At 40.6% G+C, this 18,716-nt stretch overlaps 1 protein-coding gene across 1 annotated transcript; it reads left to right on the forward strand.

The window, feature by feature from the left end:
- The first annotated feature begins 441 nt into the window (after positions 1-441).
- nek9 (NIMA related kinase 9) lies at positions 442-14,381 on the forward strand. The gene is made up of 23 exons (XM_084044478.1): positions 442-1,123; positions 2,112-2,289; positions 2,382-2,437; positions 2,522-2,592; positions 2,785-2,890; positions 4,258-4,389; positions 4,502-4,612; positions 5,053-5,117; positions 5,486-5,536; positions 6,230-6,422; positions 7,146-7,290; positions 7,720-7,920; positions 8,819-8,865; positions 8,985-9,146; positions 9,266-9,374; positions 9,471-9,632; positions 10,414-10,581; positions 10,682-10,735; positions 10,993-11,177; positions 11,801-11,959; positions 12,129-12,233; positions 12,389-12,442; positions 12,538-14,381. The coding sequence occupies exons 1-23, from the start codon at positions 932-934 to the stop codon at positions 12,709-12,711; spliced, it is 2,880 nt and encodes a 959-aa protein (XP_083900604.1). The 5' UTR covers positions 442-931; the 3' UTR covers positions 12,712-14,381.
- Positions 14,382-18,716: the final 4,335 nt, after the last annotated feature.

Raw genomic sequence — 18,716 nt, forward strand, 5'->3', positions numbered from 1 at the left:
ATTGATTACATCAGTAGCTATACATACTATAGATTTATTCAATTTGGTTCAATGGTGTTCTTGGTCTGTCATTTGGCCCAGAATTTCTTTAGGCCTATTAACAGTGAAACTCTGCCATTCTTGTAATTTTGTGTGTTGTGAGCTTGTAGATCTACTATTTTCAAACGATTTTTATACATTTGAACATTTGTAGGCTTACTTTCTACTTTTGGTACTTTAGGTACATTTTTATGCCAATGCTTTTGTACTTTTACTCAAGTAAATTTGTATTTCCCAGATTTTTACTTGTAAGTTCTACATTGCAGTATTGATACTTTTACCTAAAGTAAAACATGTGAGAACTTTTTCCGCCACTGAATATGAACGAGCTCCTTATTGCTGCTCATGAAGATGACATGTATTCATGTAACGTGAGAGTGTTTCCGGGTCTGTGTGCATGATGGAAATAGAAAAGATGGAGTCCTTCTTGTACTGCGGTGGACTTTCACTGTAACGTTCTGCCGTGTTCACTTGGTATCTGTGGTCAGAATAAGGTTCATGTCATCTGGTTGAACCACTATATTTGTCTATCGCTGTCAGCGGTATAACTTTATCTTCTTTTTGCGTTGTCATAGTAACGTGACAGTACACAGGGCTTATTATTATTATAAACAATGTTAATGTTTCGAACGGGATGAGCTCGCGAATGCTCTGCGTGCGACGTCGTAAAGTGGCAACATTGTAACTGTTGCGTGTGAAGTTACTTTTATTGTTCTTCGTGAGACTCGAACGCGTTATGCCGTGTTTATGTCATAGAAAACAGCGATTTTACTGAGTAGAATTGACATTTATATACATGCGTTGTCGTATGCGACCATAGCGGTTTTTCAAGAAATAGTTGCCATTTACAGGCCTTGTTTATCATATTCAGTGTTGCAGAGTTTATGCAGACATGTCACTTGAGGATTACGAGAGACATTATGCGTCGCTAAACTCAGACTTGGGCAGTGATTGTGTCGCCAGTGGACGATCCACCACGTCTGGGACTGTATACAGCGGCGAAGAGGAGAAGTTGCATTACATTCCTATCCGGATTCTGGGGAGAGGGTCGTTTGGGGAAGCGACGCTTTACAGGAGAACAGAGGTAAGAATAGTTCAGTTTGAACAGTCATAAAGATCTGTCTCACGAAATACTGTATAGGTACAGGGGTCTTTAACGTTTTTCAGGCCAAGGAGGACCCCCTAGCTGAGAGAGAGATGAAGCAGGGACCCCTCATATTGTATAAAATTGTGTTTCAGATTAAACTTTTATTTTTTACTTGGTCTGCTCCCTTTCCCCTCTACACTTAAACCTCTTTGCCAAAAATAGTCGATCTACAAGCTTACAGCGAGGAGTTGTGAGCTTGTAGATCTGCAATTTTTCTCCTCAGAAATAATAGAGATGCTAGGGTTCAAGTGGTTAATGTAAAACAAAAAAAAAATCATATCACACAAAGATTTGGCGGCCCCCCTGTAGTAACTCTGCGGACCCCCTAGGGGTCCCGGACCCCCTATTGAAGACCCCTGCTGTAGTATGTTGTCTCATTGTTGTGCATGAGGTGAGGCCACTGTGATTCTTCCTAGCTGTGTTTGTATAATAAAGTTCTATTCTTTTCCAAATAAGAAGCATGCCAATATTATTGGGACTGATTTGGCATTTGACAACAACTACAGTGGCTTTCTGTTCCATATCCTTGTGAGAAATTATTGTGTCAGAGCGAGATGAATGACACCCTCAATACCTCCCTTCAATTGAAAGACAGTAGCCTTGGACCAAGACTATCATAGATGTTTTCAATCAATAGATTTGATTGATTTTGACATGTATTGATTTTGACATTTGCATATCTATGATACCAAAGTAAAAGTCAGACTCGATTAAATACATCTATGATAGTCTTGATCCAAGGCTAGAAAGACAGATATAGGCTACTGTAGCCTATATAAGCAGTAAAATCCTAAATGTATTCGCAACTCTGAGTCACAATTGGTTACATTAACACTGATGATTTATGGTGTAGCCTACTTATGCACTATTACTATATAAACTATATCAGACATTAAGGTTAATTCCTTCTATGTAATGTTCCCAGGACAACTCTCTGGTGGTTTGGAAAGAGGTGGATCTGAACCCCCTCTCGGAGAAGGAGCGCAGAGATGTTATGAACGAAATAAGCATCCTGTCCATCCTCCAACACGACAACATCATAGCCTACTTCAACCACTTCATGGATAAGAACACCCTACTCATCGAGTTGGAATATTGCAATGGTATGAAACATATCTCTGCTTTATTTGACCGATTAGCTTGAACATTGTTCCACAACAAGTGTAAAAGTTATTGTATGACTGCTGTCTTTCAGGAGGAAATCTGTATGAAAAAATCACCCAACAGAAGGGGGTGCTTTTCTCGGAGGAGGTATGGAACTGTACAACACAAGTATTTTATACATCAATGCTTGGTAATACAATATGTCTTCATCATTGTTCTTATGGTTCTCAGGTGGTCATATGGTACCTGTATCAGGTTGTTTCAGCCGTGGCCCACATTCACAAGGCTGGGATCCTGCACAGGTAAACCGCCCATGCCCTCTTTTAAGTTTGTACTTTTATTATTCTTTTATTATATTATTCCGATCATTTTTTAGTTGCGTTAGTTTTGATATGATATTTGCCTCACTGATACTTTTGTGACTTAGCCTGTAGTATTTTGGCCTGGTACCACTATGTTTTCTCACTTTTCTGTCCCATTCCCTTATCTCATAGGGATATCAAAACGCTCAATATTTTCTTGACAAAGACCGACCTCATCAAGTTGGGTGATTATGGACTTGCAAAGAAGCTCGAAGACCAGTTTGAAATGGCTGAGACTGTAAGTTTAGATTTGTTGCCCAATGCCCATATTAGCAAGGAAAATAAATCCTTGTCGTTGTTGTTAGGTCATCAGGCGCAGAGCTGTTGATGTCAAGCCTTCATACTTCTATATCAAACAGCGAAAATAGTCCATCTACAAGCTCACAACGCATTGCATTGCAACGCAATGTGAGCTTTTAGATCTGCTATTGTGAGATGTCTCACAATGTCTCACAAAATACTGTAGTACAGGGGTCTTCAACGTTTTTCATTAAAAGATAATTTAAGTACACAATTAAACGTGTGGAATGGTTTATCAATCAATCAATCAATCAAACATGTCAGGTAAAAACCTCATATGTCCAAAACTGTTACTTTTCAGGAAATGGAAAAAAGAACCTGTGTTCCAATGTAGTTTTTATTTAGTTACCAGCTCTTGTTAATACTTTTCATTGGTTCAATATTTGTAAAACCCACAGACACGTAACCACTTTCAGAATTGTAATTTCAAAAGTTTTTCAAAACTAGATTGTCGATCAGCCATTTTTGTTACTTTTGTATGACACTGTACAGTATGATGTTAATTTACGAAAAACAGTTTAGATATGGTTGAAATAAGGTTTCTGCCCAATAGCAACGATATGTGGAGTATGGACTAATTACAAGTTACAACAGGCCCTTTTACATTGGCCCATGCATGTTAAGCCCACCCACATCACCCCGAATAGGTTACATGTTTAATATTGTGAAGGGCTAAGTGATTATTGCACAGTTTAATTGTTATACCAATCATTTGAGCGATAAAATAAATCCAGCTATCAACATAGCAGTGGTGATGGAGTGCAGTCCACTTATCACGACTAGGGGTATCATGAAAATCAATCGAAATTGAGAATTATCCATCAAACTGAGCAAGAATTTAAAGTCAAATTGCTATCAAGAGCTTGAATGACATCTGTTGTTTAATGTGCACTGTGCACACTGCAGTTAAAAGAAGAGCCACCAGATGGCAGAAGGATACTTTCTAAGAACAGCTTCAGTTTACTCACCTGTAAAAATCACAAGGATTAGAACTGTCCTCTTATTTCTGCAGTGTGATTTTAAAAAGTTGAAGTTGAAAGTGAAATTGAATCATGGATTTGGAGAATTGTGACACCCCTAATCATGACCATATTATGTAGGAACACCGTCTGATAGGAGGCACATTATTAGAAGTGTCAGCAACTGGCTGTTTCTAATTGTCTGTTGTGGCCTTGGCTTAGTGCTATTGTGGTCTGATGAGGACCCACAAGGATTACAACAGAGCCAGAAGGACTATATGAGGCTGTAGTGAATTTGCTTTATTCAGATCAATTGAGTGTTTTTTCTTTCTGTTTGTCTTGGTAGTGCGTGGGAACCCCATATTACATGTCACCTGAACTGTGCCAGGGTGTGAAGTACAGCTTCAAATCAGACATCTGGGCCATGGGTTGTGTCATCTTTGAAGTCTTAGCTCTAACCAGAACATTTGATGCAACGGTGGGTTTGTTATTTGTTAGTTGAGTTTGAGACAGATCATTTCATAGAATTACTTTAAAATTATTGTCGGTATTGTTATAATGTATTCATTGTCCTGTTTGTGTCCATCTAGAATCCTCTAAACCTGTGTGTGAAAATAGTCCAAGGCAACTGGACTATGGAAGTGGACTCAAATGTTTATTCTGCTGAACTTATCAAGCTGGTATATAAGTGCCTAGATCAAGTGAGTGAAGGGAAATGTCCTCTTTCAGACTTTTGAGAAATAAACGGCTCGATGCATGAGCTGAAGCTGATGTTTAACATAATGCTTCGCAAAAGTTAACCTAACGGTGTAAAATGTGGGGCTGAAACTATCGATTATCTCCTTGGTGATTGTTCTGTCCATTACTTTTTTGATTAATTCAATAATCGAGAAGCAAGTTTTTTGGAGATAAAAAAAAAGACTTAACCGCTTACCGTAGTGCAATGGCAAATATGGTGATAATATCCAATATACAAGCTCATAACGTGTCATGATGTGACGCGTTGTGAGCTTGTAGATCTGCTATTTTCACTTTATTTATTTTTTATTGTATAGATTCTTTCTAATAGTCGATTAAATCGATTAGTTCACTGAACTGTTGCACCCCCATGTAAAGTGACTGTGATCGATTCATCTCCCAGGATCCTGCACAGAGACCCACAGCTGATCAGATTCTGGACCAGCCCATCATTTCCTCCTGCAAACAGTAAGTTGGTTGCCAGGGAGAGAATGTGGTTAACATCAGTTAAAGCTGCACTGCAGAATATTCACACTTAGTTTGACGTCTCGTGGGTGCCCGCGACGGCACATGTTGGTTGACTGTTACTGAACACACACTACAGCAATGATTACTATCTGAAGGAGCTTCAACTTTTTAACAAAAACATTTGTGTTTCAACTATAAATATCACTTAAACTACCTTTTAATAGGCTTTCAATCCCTCATGTGATTTAGACAATCATATTAAAAGACATTGCCTACTGCAGCTTTAACTGTGAAAATGTAGTGAATTATGTTGAAATGCTATTAATAATGTTGACATGTTTATTGTTTGTCATCAATCCCTCATACAGGGAGCTAGAGGAACGAGTTGCCTTGCTTAATTCTGCAATGAAGAAACCAAAGTAAGTTGACTTCTACAGTGGACCATCAGTGTTGTTAAGGATAATGATTTCAAAACACTTTATGTAATAATAACACAATCTGGGAACCCATTTGGGTTTACTAATAACAACACTACATGTTTAAGGCAGTGGTGCTGACAGATTGAGAGATAAGTAATAACATGACTTGCATTAGTATTGCATTACTTTTACAAATTGGGTAATTTATTATAGTTACTATATCAAGTATTGCATTGCTTTCAGAAACACTTATTTATACTTTGTAAGCTTCTAATGAATTCATGTTTCATTCAAACTAGTGACGATGCAGTTTGTCTACAATTTGCAACCCTACCATTCGGAGTTACTTGTGTTTCATCATGACATTGAAATGTAGACTTCTAAAATAGCATTTTAATACCAACAGCATTATTGTGGTATTGATATTTCATATAGCCTACTCTCTTCCATTTAATATTATGTCTAGTCCTTTTGCACTTAATTTGAGGCTGTTTTGAGAAAATAATGCACAAGTAATATTACTTACATTACTGACAGATTGTAATCTGTATTATGTCTTATTAATGTAATGTGTAGTATATTTCATTTTGAAAGTAACTTCCCCAACACTGGTGATCATATAAAGTCAACATTTATACTGTGTTGTGTTTTATCTCCTGTTGTTGTTGTTCTTCTTCTTCTTCTGCATTTTAGGCTGAGTACAGCGACAGAGAGCCCTGTTGCCGTGGTGACCACCCGCTCCAGGGAGGTGTACTTCTGGGGCGGGGGGAAGTTCACCCCACAGAAAATGGACTCGTTCAAAGGGGGAAGCATTGCCCAGCATGTGTGCGCAGGAGAGAGTCACTTTGCAGTGGTTACGGTGGAAAAAGAGCTCTACACCTGGGCTGTGAGTGAATTGATCCATCTCTGTTGGACAGGTGCTAGTATGGTGGTTCTGGGGACCCACAGGGTTCCTTGAGGGGTTCCAGAGGGTCCCCAGCAAAATGAGTAACTGTTAACAACTTCGTCAAAATAGCGAAAATAGCCAATCTACAAGCTCATGTGTCACGATGCGACGCGTTGTGAGCTTGTCGATCAGTTATTTTCGCTATTTTCGAACATTCATGAAAATGTTCGTCGAGGTCTGAGGCTTAACCCATTGAGACCTGGAACTGTCTCATTTTTAGATTTGAGCTAAAAAGCATTATTTTACACTTTGGGCTATTCAAAAATAGCAGATCTACAAGCTCATAGCGCGGCACCGAGTGCCGCGCTACGAGCTTGTAGATCTGCTATTTTTGAAAAATCGTGAAAATGTGTGCAAATCTTTGAATATATATATTTTTAAAGCGAACATTTTTAACTCAAATCTTTGCTTCTGGGGGTCCCTGGAACAAAATATTTTGATGGGGGTCCGCGGCCAAATACATATAATTTGGGGGGTCCTTGACATGAAAAAGATTGAGCACCACTGATATAGAAACATACGTTTTTCAGAAAACTGTTGGGTTTTAGGAGACATGTAGAATCGGCTTCAGGTCTCAATGGGTTAATAAATATCGGTTTGAAATGTTTGAGAACCACTGGTATAACTGATCCTGCGAACTCCTACTCTGCTCTCTGTTGTCAGAATGTCCAAGGAGGGACCAAGATGGTGGGCCAGCTAGGTCACGGAGACCAGGCCTCGTACCGGCAGCCAAGGAAGGTGGAGAGGCTGCAGGGGAAGGCCATCCGACAGGTGGCCTGTGGGGCTGATTTCACTGCCTGTGTCACTGGTGAGTGAGAACTAGAGTAACCTAGAATAAAGAAGACTTCCTTAGTGATAGGGCGTCTGGATGGTGACTAAAGAGAAAATATTAGAAAGGTTTGTGTGTGATGTCCCACAAATGTGTAGTACTGCTAGGGGACTGAATATATTTACCCTGGGACACCCCGGTCAATGAAGTAGGGTTTATTTGGTTAAAAAAACAGACATTTGCAACTGAAACAAGTGTTTTTTTTGCAAAACAACAAATATAAATTAAGCCTTATTCTCAGGGGCCCATGAAACTACAGGCTACACACACTTCTGTGTGATGTAGTTGTCTTATCCTTGGAATCTTTATTCTAGCATCAGCTGGCAGCTGCAAATACAGCAAAATGAGCTTAATCTTGTTTAATCAATCAAGGCCAATGTTTGTGACTAAATCCGCGTGTGTTTGTAGATGAGGATCAGATGTACATGTTCGGATCGGACTACTACGGCTGCATCGGAGTGGAGAATGAGGAGGGCATGGAGGTTCTGAAGCCGGTCCTTCTGGAGTTCTTTGAGGAGCGTCCTGTTCGCTGGGTGTCGTGTGGAGACAATCACGTGGTGGTCCTGACTCACAGTGGAGATATATACTCCTGGGGCTGTGGAGAACATGGTACAGAGCAGGGCTGTTTCCCCAGTCCCTATTTTAGGCATGTTAGTATAGTCAAGAATATTCAAACAATATCTAAAAAACTCAACAAAAACTATTTGTGTTTAAAGGGCAAGACCACTTTGGTAGAGGTTTCGGTTGTGTAGTTACCTTGCCATGATGTAACTCCAAAGGTGGACAAGAAATTAAAAATAATTGCTCCATTGATTAGAAATTGATAATTCAAAATATGCTCCTCATTGACTTACATTGTACCGTAAAACAGCTCTCAAAGTCACTCTTTTAGCATGTAAACAAACGCAAACAAAGTTGATTCAGACAATATAGAACATCACCAAACCCAGTACTGTTTGTTTTTTAAAACTTCCTGTTGATTTTGCTATTTTTATTAAGAAGAAAACCCGGACTGGATTCGCGGATCCGGATCTTCAAATAGTAAAATCAGCAGGAAGTTAAATTCTTTATTAAAAAAAAAACAGTACTGGGTTTGGTGATGTTCTATACTGTCTGAATCAGCTTTGTTTGTGTTCGTTTATGTGCTTAAAGAGTGACTTAGAGAGCTGTTTTACGGTACAACGTAAGTCAATGAGGAGCAAATTTAGAATTATCAATTTCTAATCAATGGAGGATTATTTTTGATTTCTTGTCCACCTTTGGAGTTACATCATGGCAAGGTAACTACACAACCCAAACCTCTACCAAAGTGGTCTTGCCCTTTAAGTGGTTAAAACTGCATGCAGATTTCAAATGATTACACTCTGCCAAACTCTGTTTTTGTGGTACTGGCTTTAACCAGCAGATGGAGCCAGTGTTCCTTCCTTTTGATGTACAATGAAAGTTCTGATCCACAAACTGTTTTTGGTTGTTATCTTTTATTGATTTCTATGATCTCCTGCCACAGGGTGTCTTGGCCTGGACTGTGAGGACGATTTCTCTTCTCCCATGCAAGTAAGACCATGTTCATATTGCTATGTTGCTATAATATTTAGAGATGTGTAGCCAAGACAATCATATTTGTTCTGTCTACTTTATGATGTCCTACGTTTGGACTGTATTTTTCCATCAAGGTGGAGCTCCCTAAAGGAGCCATCATTTCCTCTGTGTCATGCAGCAGTGATGGAACCTTCTTTTTGACCGAGGCCGGGAAGGTTTTGGCTTGTGGGAACAATGAATTCAACAAGCTTGGCCTGAATCAGGGTATTTCTGGCCTCAAAAACCAACTTGGAGAGGTACTTTGTCATATTATAATTACAAACAAGCCATCTCTTTAAGAGAGATTAATGTCACAACCATGACCTTGTTAAGTCAGAATCGCCATTTCTTAAAACATATGTTTCTGCTCCATCAGGGCTACCAGGCGATCCCGTATACCACCACACTGACCCTGGTAAAGCAACTAGCCCGGTTCAAGATTCTCGTCATCTCCCCAGGGAAGAGCCATACTGCCGCTATCGACGGTATTGCAAAAGAGAGTCTCTTTTTCCGGAGTGTAAATTTGAAAGTGACATTTTGATGTGATGAATAATAATTCCATATGATCTTTGGCCTTTCAGAACGGGGTCGACTGATCACCTTCGGCTGTAACAAGTTTGGCCAGCTGGGAGTGAAGGACTTCAAGAAACACCAGGGTGTCCAGCTCCTGGTGGGACCATTTGGAGGGAAGGTCGTGACCAAAGTGTCCTGTGGAGATGGCTTCACCATTGCAGCCGATGAGGGTTAGATATAATGTCATTTTAGTTTTTTCTTTCTTTCTTGTAACCACTTTTAAGCCCTATACACTTCTTTGTAGTACGAACAGTGAAAATAGCCAATCTATAAGCTCACAAAGTGTCGCGCTGCATTGTGAATTTTTTGGGACATTGTGAATTCACATTGCCCATCCCTGAGGGCCTGTCAATAATTCATGTGTGCACCATGTACAGCTCACGGTTGCTGAACCTTCTCTCTGGAGGTGGAAGCAGAGGCGGAGGCAGCAATGAAATTGTTTAAAAATTACTTTACCCCGCACTAACCTGGCAAGTCAACACAACAGTCTCACTGTACTTTCTCCAAACTGTATTGTCCTATGGATGGCCCTGTAGCCTCCAGAGTAGTCTTGCATAGCCAGCCTCTCCGCAGCTCTGCCTACTCTCTGCCTTTCTCAAGGCTATGCGAGACTACCTCCAGAGCAACAATACAGCACACTCTGACATGGTTAATATCAGTCTCTGATGAAGGATATTAGACTGGAGCGCACTCATCTCGGGCTACTTAAATAAATCATCTGAAACCTGCATATTTTTGCATCTGTGCCCATTTCATAAGAATTTGGAGTCTCCCATTGTTAGCTGAGGAACACAGTCAGTTCAACAGTGTAGAATTACAGACACTAGGGGGCGTATTTCACTATTCAGTGATGACTTCGAAAACAGTCTGTGTCCCCGGGATGCTGTTTTGGCCCTATGACAGTAGTGTCTTTGGATCAATATGAGTTATATTTCTGTGTCATCCTGGCAGACAATCAGCTCTTCGCGTGGGGGAATGCAGGAAATGGCCGCCTGGGGATGCCCGCTGATAAAGGCTTTGGCTCAGAGGTTTGCCCTGCATTACCCAGGCCCATCTTTGGTTCTCTTCATTATGTTCCAGACCTCTCGTGTCGTGCATGGCACACCATTATCATAATGGGTAAGTCATCACCTCCACTCACCCCTACTGCAGAAAGCTGACCACCACAGCTAGCAGCTTATTGTTTAATATAAACAGTAATCTTTGTTCCCCTTTACAGAGAAAGTTCTCAACTCCAAGACTATTCGCTCTAACAGCAGCGGCCTTTCAATAGGTAATTGCAAATCATTTTCAATGAGCACCACTTTGTGTATTGCTGCTAATGCTTCTATCTGTGAGCCAAATAATCTATTGAGCTTAGTCTGCATTTTCCTGTGTGTGTGTGTGTGTGTGTGTGTGTGTGTGTGTGTGTGTGTGTGTGTGTGTGTGTGTGTGTGTGTGTGTGTGTGTGTGTGTGTGTGTGTGTGTGTGTGTGTGTGTGTGTGTGTGTGTGGGCGCACATGTATATATGCCTGGTTGCGTTTTATTCAGGAGTGGGCCAGGAAGCATCTACATCCACGGTGGATCTGGACATGGAGCCGGGCGCAGCAACAGCGTGCCGTGACCGGGTTCTAGGGGGCACAATGGAGGCTGACACTGAGGGGCTCCACATGGACACCTCTATGATGTCACTGGGAAAGACTGGGGACAGCTCCTGTCCCCTCTGGCTTAGAAAGGTTTGTCCCCCTAAAACCACAGAATGCCATTTCGGAAAGCTTAATTCAATCCACAGGGACATAATTGGCCAGATTCTGACGCCTGCCATTTTGCTCTTATGTCTCACTCACACCACCTGCCTGAGTTTGATGTAAGTGGACACCATGTGAACAAAGCGATCGGTTGGCGCAGTGGTAAAAAGTCCCTGCCCACCACCACGGAGGTTGTGGGATCGAATCCACCATGGTGCATCTGGCTTTGTCGGGCGTCTATGCGAACACAATTGACCCGTGTTTCGGGGGGGGGGGGTGATATCGGTCATTGCATGTACTCCTACGGGCTGGGGCGGGGCAGGGAGTGTTGGGCGGGAGAAGTAGGACGCAGGCCCTACGTCCTCCCGGTGGGGGCTCCTCACTGGCAGGTGAGTCAGTGGGATACAACAGCAGTGACAATACAGAAATGTGTATGGGGTGGAATTAATTGGCATGACTACTAAATTGGGGAGAAAAAGGAGGTAAAAAATAATTGGCTACTCTAAATTAAAATTAAATTATTTTCTAGGTCTAAAAAAAGGTTTCTAACATCTAGTCTCTAAATAATGGTCTCTAACATCTGACTATCTTCCACTGTCTTTCCCTGCCAGGAACTCCAGGATGCAGAGTTCATACCGATGCCAGTGGATTCCCGGGGCTTCACACAAGACCCGCTCTCTTCATTCAAAGAGAGTGTGACTCTTCCCTACGATGAGCTACAAGAACTGAAGGCTGCAGCAGCTGCAGCTTCCACTGAGAAAGGCCTCTCTGTAATATTGACACACCTGATGTTTTTATTATGTTCTCATCTTCTTGATGACATTGTAACTCTTTATCTTTAGCCCGTACGTAGCTGTCATATCTATTGAAATCACCATATGTTTCAGTATGCTGTGTAACTTGCATTAAGAATGTTTCATTTCTCCACTTTATCCACAGACTAAACGAATGGAATGTGATAAGGTCAATGGGTTGGAGGAGGCTGGAGGCTGTAGGAAAGGAGAATCCATGTCTTGCTGTAAAGCAAGCAGTGTGGTAGCACAGGTCTGTTCTACGCACGCACGCACACACACACACACACACACACACACACACACACACACTGGTTTTGGTGTTTGCGTGTAAGTGTATGTGTACACGCAAACACCAAAACTAGTACAATGTTTGAGTTAACAGGTTTATGCCTTATTGATTTACAGCTGCGAGAAACAATCAGTTGCCAAGAAGTCAAGATTCAGATGCTTGAGAAGCAGGTGGGATGTTCTTCTCAAATGCTACTATAAAACCGTCTTTGACCCATTTTGTGTCGGCTGGATGACCATAGTATGTGTGTTTTTGCTCCGCACAGGTAAATGACCAACTCAAGGAAAACGAGAGGCTCTGGGCAGCCATTGGCAATTTAACGCTGAGAGAATCGGACAGTAACGGGCTGTACCGCTCGGGTCGTGCGCTTGATGATGGTGGAGGAAGAGGAGGGGGATTTACAAACCATGGGGGAAGATCAGCAGGGGCTAGTCCGTGAGCTTAAACCTGCAGATGTCCTGATTACTGAAGAGGAAGACAGAGCTCTTTGCACGTGTCAAACCACACAGGATATGCCTGTTGGGTGGTGGAGACTGGGCTTCAGTCAGTCTGGGGAGGACTAAAGGCTAATTTATACGGAATGACTGTGTAGCTTGACGAATATGACAGATTTGAAGAACACAGCATGTTTTTTCCCATTGAAAATCTGTTGTTTTCGCAGAGTGACAAGGTCGTGCCATGAAGCACATTATAAATTAGCCCTAAGTCGTCATGTTTTAGGGATGTCGGAGATGAGATGCAGAACTCAGTACTCAAATATTACTTAACACAAGGTAGGCTCATGTCCACTCACAATGTGTTACACCGTACACACTTGTTATGCACTCAATGCATGATTTTTTATTTAAATATGTAAGACAATACTTTGTACGTACTGTATGTCTCGTTTGTACACATCAATAGAAATGGGTGCAGTGATCTGGCTATGCAGTAGTTTTCACAGACAGATGTTGGCTGGATTCAACATTAATTCAAGTGACCCTGACACCTGTGACAGGCAATCTGACTATAGTGTTACTTAGCAATGTGAATCTAACAGGGTAGTACAGCATATCAAAATAGCAGGGGAAGCATTTTTACTAATATATAGACTAATACAGTGTAGGTTTATTATATTCGGCTCTTGAAATCTGAATGATTTATCATGCTATAAGAATGACAAAAGCTTGGGTGACCGACATAATGTTCACATTTATCTCATTATTCATGTCAATGCCGTCATTCAATGTGAAAATATTACCTTTTTAATCACTTTGGATTAACAATTAATGTGATGAGTCAAGATGCCAAATACAGTATAGATTTACAAACTGTCTTGTATTGATATTAAATATAGCCTATTTCGATACAAAGCCATATTTTAACTTTCCTTTGCCGATATTTACTTTTTTGCATGTTGCTAAAAGGCGTTTATGTGAAGCATAAGACTACTGACTAATTTCTGACTCCTTTTATCATTGCCTTAAATTCTTGATTAGTGTTTTAAATCAATGATGTCTTCTTGGTGACATGTTGTATGAACACTTGAATAATGCTTAGACTGTGCTAAACGGTGCCTTGTGAGACATGGTATACTGTGGTCTACCATGTTTCTGTACTGTGTGGACTTTCACAAGTTTTTTTTTTACTATCTTATTTGTCTTTGGTACTTGTGTATGTTTCTGAAAAATGTGTTATGGCCTTTTTGCATAATTTGGGAAACCCTAGTATTAATCACAATTTGTGTATTTTTCAGTGTCTATTATTTGGTTTTAGGCTTATTTGGGGTGTAGACATTATAACAAATAATTTTGAAGCAGTATTTTATAAGCTATCATGTCTTGGTTCACAGCTGTAATATCAGACACTAGAACTCTGACATTTTTTCCATTCAGTGCAATCAATGCAAATGTATTCATGGTCAAAGTGCCTTATCATCCCATTGAAACTAAAAACAATTTAGTGCAAGTATGGCAATGTATGAATGTTTTTTACAGTTCGTTTTCAGCCTCAGCATGTCTTTTTAAACCAAATATTGAGTATATGTTGCAGTTGTCTATATGATCGCCATTTCACAGACACACTGTTATTTTATGCTTTGAGTAAAAACAAATAAAAAAACACAAATTTGTTTTTGTTTTTTTTGTGTTGATTGTTGTTCAGAATCATAAATATCTTTATTGCCATTTGCCAGATGTGTTTGCATATATACTAGGAATTTGACTTTATCTACAGAGTGAACAGCTGTTCGCAGAAGTCAAGCAGAACATTATACATAACCATGAAACATAACAGACAGAACCTTACAAGTACAGTGCTGTAGGCAATTGCAAGATACCAATATAATACTGTAACATGTAGACAGTTAAGTACTCAGTCAAATCCTCAGTATGTACAAATGGAAACAAAGGGACTATATACTATATATATTATTAGGGTTGTCCGATATTGGCTTTTTTACCGATAACCGATATACCGATATTGTCCAACTCTTAATTACCGATACCGATATCAACCGATACCGATATATGCGGGGATTACTGTGATTAGGGTAAGCTTAAATTTCATATCACACACACCATATACAGTAAAAACTCCTGTAACTTATTTATAAAGCAAAAAAAAAAAAAAATGTTTTTTTCTTTTCAAAAACCGATACCGATATTTTCCCGATATCGATTTTTATGCTAATATCGGCCGATAATATCGGGAGGCCGATAATATCGGACATCCCTATATATTATACAATATTGACCTTAAAATAGCTTCTAAACTAGCAATACCACTTCATGGTTGTATGCCTCCATCAACTAGTTGGGGTTTATGTCCGTGTTTGTCCAGACTCGTGGTATATTTAGTGAATGAAGACTGAAGTCATTTAATGAACATCATTTTGTGAGGTCACAGTGACCTTGATCTTTCACCACTAGTTCATCCTTGAGTCCAAGTGGACGTTTGTGCCAAATGTCATAAAATTCCCTCAAGGTGTTCCTGAGATATCACCTTCACAAGGTTGGAACAGACACAGTGACCTTGACCTTTAACCTTAGACCACCTACTACTTCTAATCAGTTCAGCCTTGAGTCAAAGTGGACATTTGCACGAAATATCGTGTTTCTGACATCACGTTGGGACAGACAGACGGACGGACGGACCGACGAATGGATGGTCACACCAGAAAACATAATGTTGCTGATGGAGGCATAGGCTACACAAGTTACACAACACACCAAAGAAGAATGTGGGGCAAAATTTTAAAAACAGCGTTCATAACTGAAATAGCTGAAACTATTTGCGACAGCGGGGAGGTGGAGGGCGACTTCTGATGTTCTGGCACATTGGAATATGTCGCTCTGCTGAGTTTGGGGCAAACCGACGTGTACAGTGAGGGCAGGTCACGTAGTCGGGTGTCATCTGGGCTATGGGCTGATGTTTCTGTCTCCGTTTGCTCTTCATCTGGAAAAGAATCAAGGTTGAAATTGAAGGTTGAGCTTTGGAAGGCATTGATTAAATGGAAAACAAATGACTTGTTTTTAAATTTGAAACTATGTAAACTTATGTAGTGTATGCTGCTTTCTTGTCCCCTTGGAAAAGAGATCCAAATCTCAATGTGGTATTAAACTGGTTAAATAAAGGATATATAATGAAAAGATAGAAAGAAAGAAAAATGTAAACAAGATTTTGCAATGTATGTTCAATAAATGCAGCTGAAAGGTTGTTGGCCTAACAGTACCTCTGGCGTCTTGCTTCTTGTGTTGTTCTTCAAGAACTCCTCGTTTTGTGTTCCCTTGGACCTGTAACTGTGCATGTCGTAAACTTTGCGTTGAGACTGTTGGAGATTTTTGCAGACCGTCAGGTGCTTCTCTAATCGTTCAGCCAAAAACTTTCTACTGCAGATTCCGCAGGGGACAAGCACAAGTTGCTTGGACGAGTCTGGTCTTTCTCTGAGGTGCTCCACCTCATCTCTGTTGGTGCTGTGCCTTGACCTTTCCTGATTCCTCTCTTCGTTCAACTCAATGTCCTCCTCGTCTTCCTCTGATATTCTCTCAGCTTGTCCTCTGCCTTTGGTTTTCTGTCTTCCGCTGTGTGAATTATCTCTTGTTCTTTCCCTTACCTCACTTTTTTCTTTCCCCCTACTACTTTCTCTGTTCTGTTCTTCCGCATCTCTGCGCTTTGTCTCCCTTCTTCTGTCCGGTTCACCGTCCTGCTGTCGTTGATGCCCCCCAGTGACCTCCTCAGCTCTCTTGTCTCTTGTCGGCTGTTGCTTCTTCACAGTGACCCTCTCTGTTCTGCCTCCTCGTCTGTCCCACTCTTCTTCACGTACACTCTTATTCATATCTGTGTTCCTTTCCACTTGCTTCTTCTCTCTCTGCTGTCTCAAGTCCTCTGGTGTCTTCTCATATCTGGTCATCTCTGTGCCTCTGACTGATTCTCTACTCCTTCTCTCAGCAGGAGGTGCCATGGTTTTTTTCTGCCTTTCCTTGTCCTGCTCTAGTTGTCCGCTGTTGTGCCTCTCACTCTTCAAGTCCTCACCTGAGGCAGCTCTCTCCCTTTGGATATTTTCTCTCAATTTCCCCCCAATTCGGCATAGCTTCTCATACATTATGACCTTTGTGTTAAGTATTTCTTCTTCAGTAGACAACCTGTGCTGGGATGTAGGAACATCTCTGTCATTTGAAAGAAGCTCTCCTTCCCATTCCAAGGGCTTTTTGTTGCAGTGTTTGCCACTGTACTCATTAGTAATGCCTCTTGGCTGTGGAGCAGAGGATTTTTCTAATTGATGTGGATTGAGTGAGCCTTGTGTTCCAAGGCAGAGAGTTCTTCTGTGGTAAACAGGCTTCACTGGAAATGGCATGTCGACTTTGTCTTTATGAACTGGTACTTCTGTGGAAACATTGCTTAGTCTTACAGAGTTGTTCTGCCTTTGACGACTGGAACTTGACTGATCAGACCGCTCATCTGTTTGCTGTTGCTGCCATGTTTTACTTCCCATCCTCTCTTGGTGTCTGTTATCCGAGATGAAGCTGCCCAGGTGCTCCATGGATTGGCAGGAGATACTTGAGCCCTCTTTGGACTCTGGTGACTGTTGGGAGTTTTTCCAGGAACACTCCTACTGACAAAAGAAAAGAAAAATGATTTACTGATGTACAGCCTATCCAGTTACACACTGTTGAAAGCTGGCTGACACCGTACATGTACAGTATCAGTCTCATATCCATTCATATAGGGCAGGCAATAGTTATATCTTCATGCGTACATTCACTGTTATAGATTGTACATTTATACTTATATTTATTGATATAATATACATGTTAACACTCTACGTTAACTCGAACTCTAAGTCTATTTATTACATTTTTTACACCAGCAACAAAACCGTTTTAGAGACCGTTGCAGCGGTCTGGAGTCTGGACTGACCAGTTGCAGACTGGTGCCATTTGGGGATAATGGCTGCAAGCAGTTGCAAGGAGTTGCATTGGTGTGAACTGGCCTTTACATATACCTATACTGTGTTTCAGCTTTATTACTGCTGTTGCTTCTATAATAGTGGAATTACCCCAAGTGGATCAATTAAGATCAGTCAGTATAGTTATCTATCTATCTATCTATCTATCTATCTATCTATCTATCTATCTATCTATCTATCTATCTATGTGTACTTTTGTCCGAAGCCAGACATATCCAACTTGACATGGCTTATTGCTGTTAGCTTGTTGTTAGTTATAGATAAATTCACAATGTCACAAAAAATCAAGTAGCTAGTTGGTAGCTAACAATAGGCATTCAATTTCAGTATCTACTTACAGCTCTCCCTCTGACACTTACTTGTTCTCAAGTGTAGAATTCAGCCTCCAAGTCCACTGTTAAACACAATCCAATGTTTATCATTAGGAAATAATTAAATATAAAACATTGAGTTAATTGCAATGTGCTGATTTGCTGAATAAATAAAAAATCCTGCTTGCTTATGAACTGCAACAACCTGTCCTATGTTGTTGACGTTCGTTGCCTAGAAACAAGGCGTTGTAATAACGTCCTCGGATTGGTCTACATATGACTTCCGGTAACAGAGACCCGTATGTTTCAAACGTAGAAGAGTGACAGACAGCGTTGCCATGTCTGCTGTGCGACTTTGGGTTTGTTTTTCTGTAAAGTTGCTTGAAAATATTGGTGGTTGCGCTGGTTGCGTTTTTTTAGGCTCGTTTCTAAAGTGTAGTTGCTTATTTGGGCTTTTTTCTTAATTTTCTTAAACCAGTGGTTCTCAAACATCTTAATGTCAACCCTCAAATTAATATGTATTCATTTGTGCCAGGAACCCCCCATTCAAGATTTGTGTTAAAATATTCCACATTTTTCACATTTTATTCAAGATCTTTTTGCTTCTTTTGGGCTTGTTTTCATAGACCTGGCTAGACCTTGTTGCTTGTTTCTCTCGCAAGATCTGGCAACACCGGTTTCAAACAG

Source organism: Gymnoscopelus microlampas, assembly GCF_963454915.1.
Source record: "Gymnoscopelus microlampas genome assembly, chromosome: 20".
Lineage (NCBI taxonomy): Eukaryota > Metazoa > Chordata > Actinopteri > Myctophiformes > Myctophidae > Gymnoscopelus > Gymnoscopelus microlampas.

Coding starts and splice junctions, on each gene's coding strand:
- nek9 (XM_084044478.1), top strand. CDS start 932: ATGTCACTTGAGGATTACGAGAGACATTATGCGTCGCTAAACTCAGAC. Junction 10,582..10,681: donor GCACACCATTATCATAATGG/GTAAGTCATCAC, acceptor TCCCCTTTACAG/AGAAAGTTCTCAACTCCAAG. Junction 10,736..10,992: donor CAGCAGCGGCCTTTCAATAG/GTAATTGCAAAT, acceptor CGTTTTATTCAG/GAGTGGGCCAGGAAGCATCT.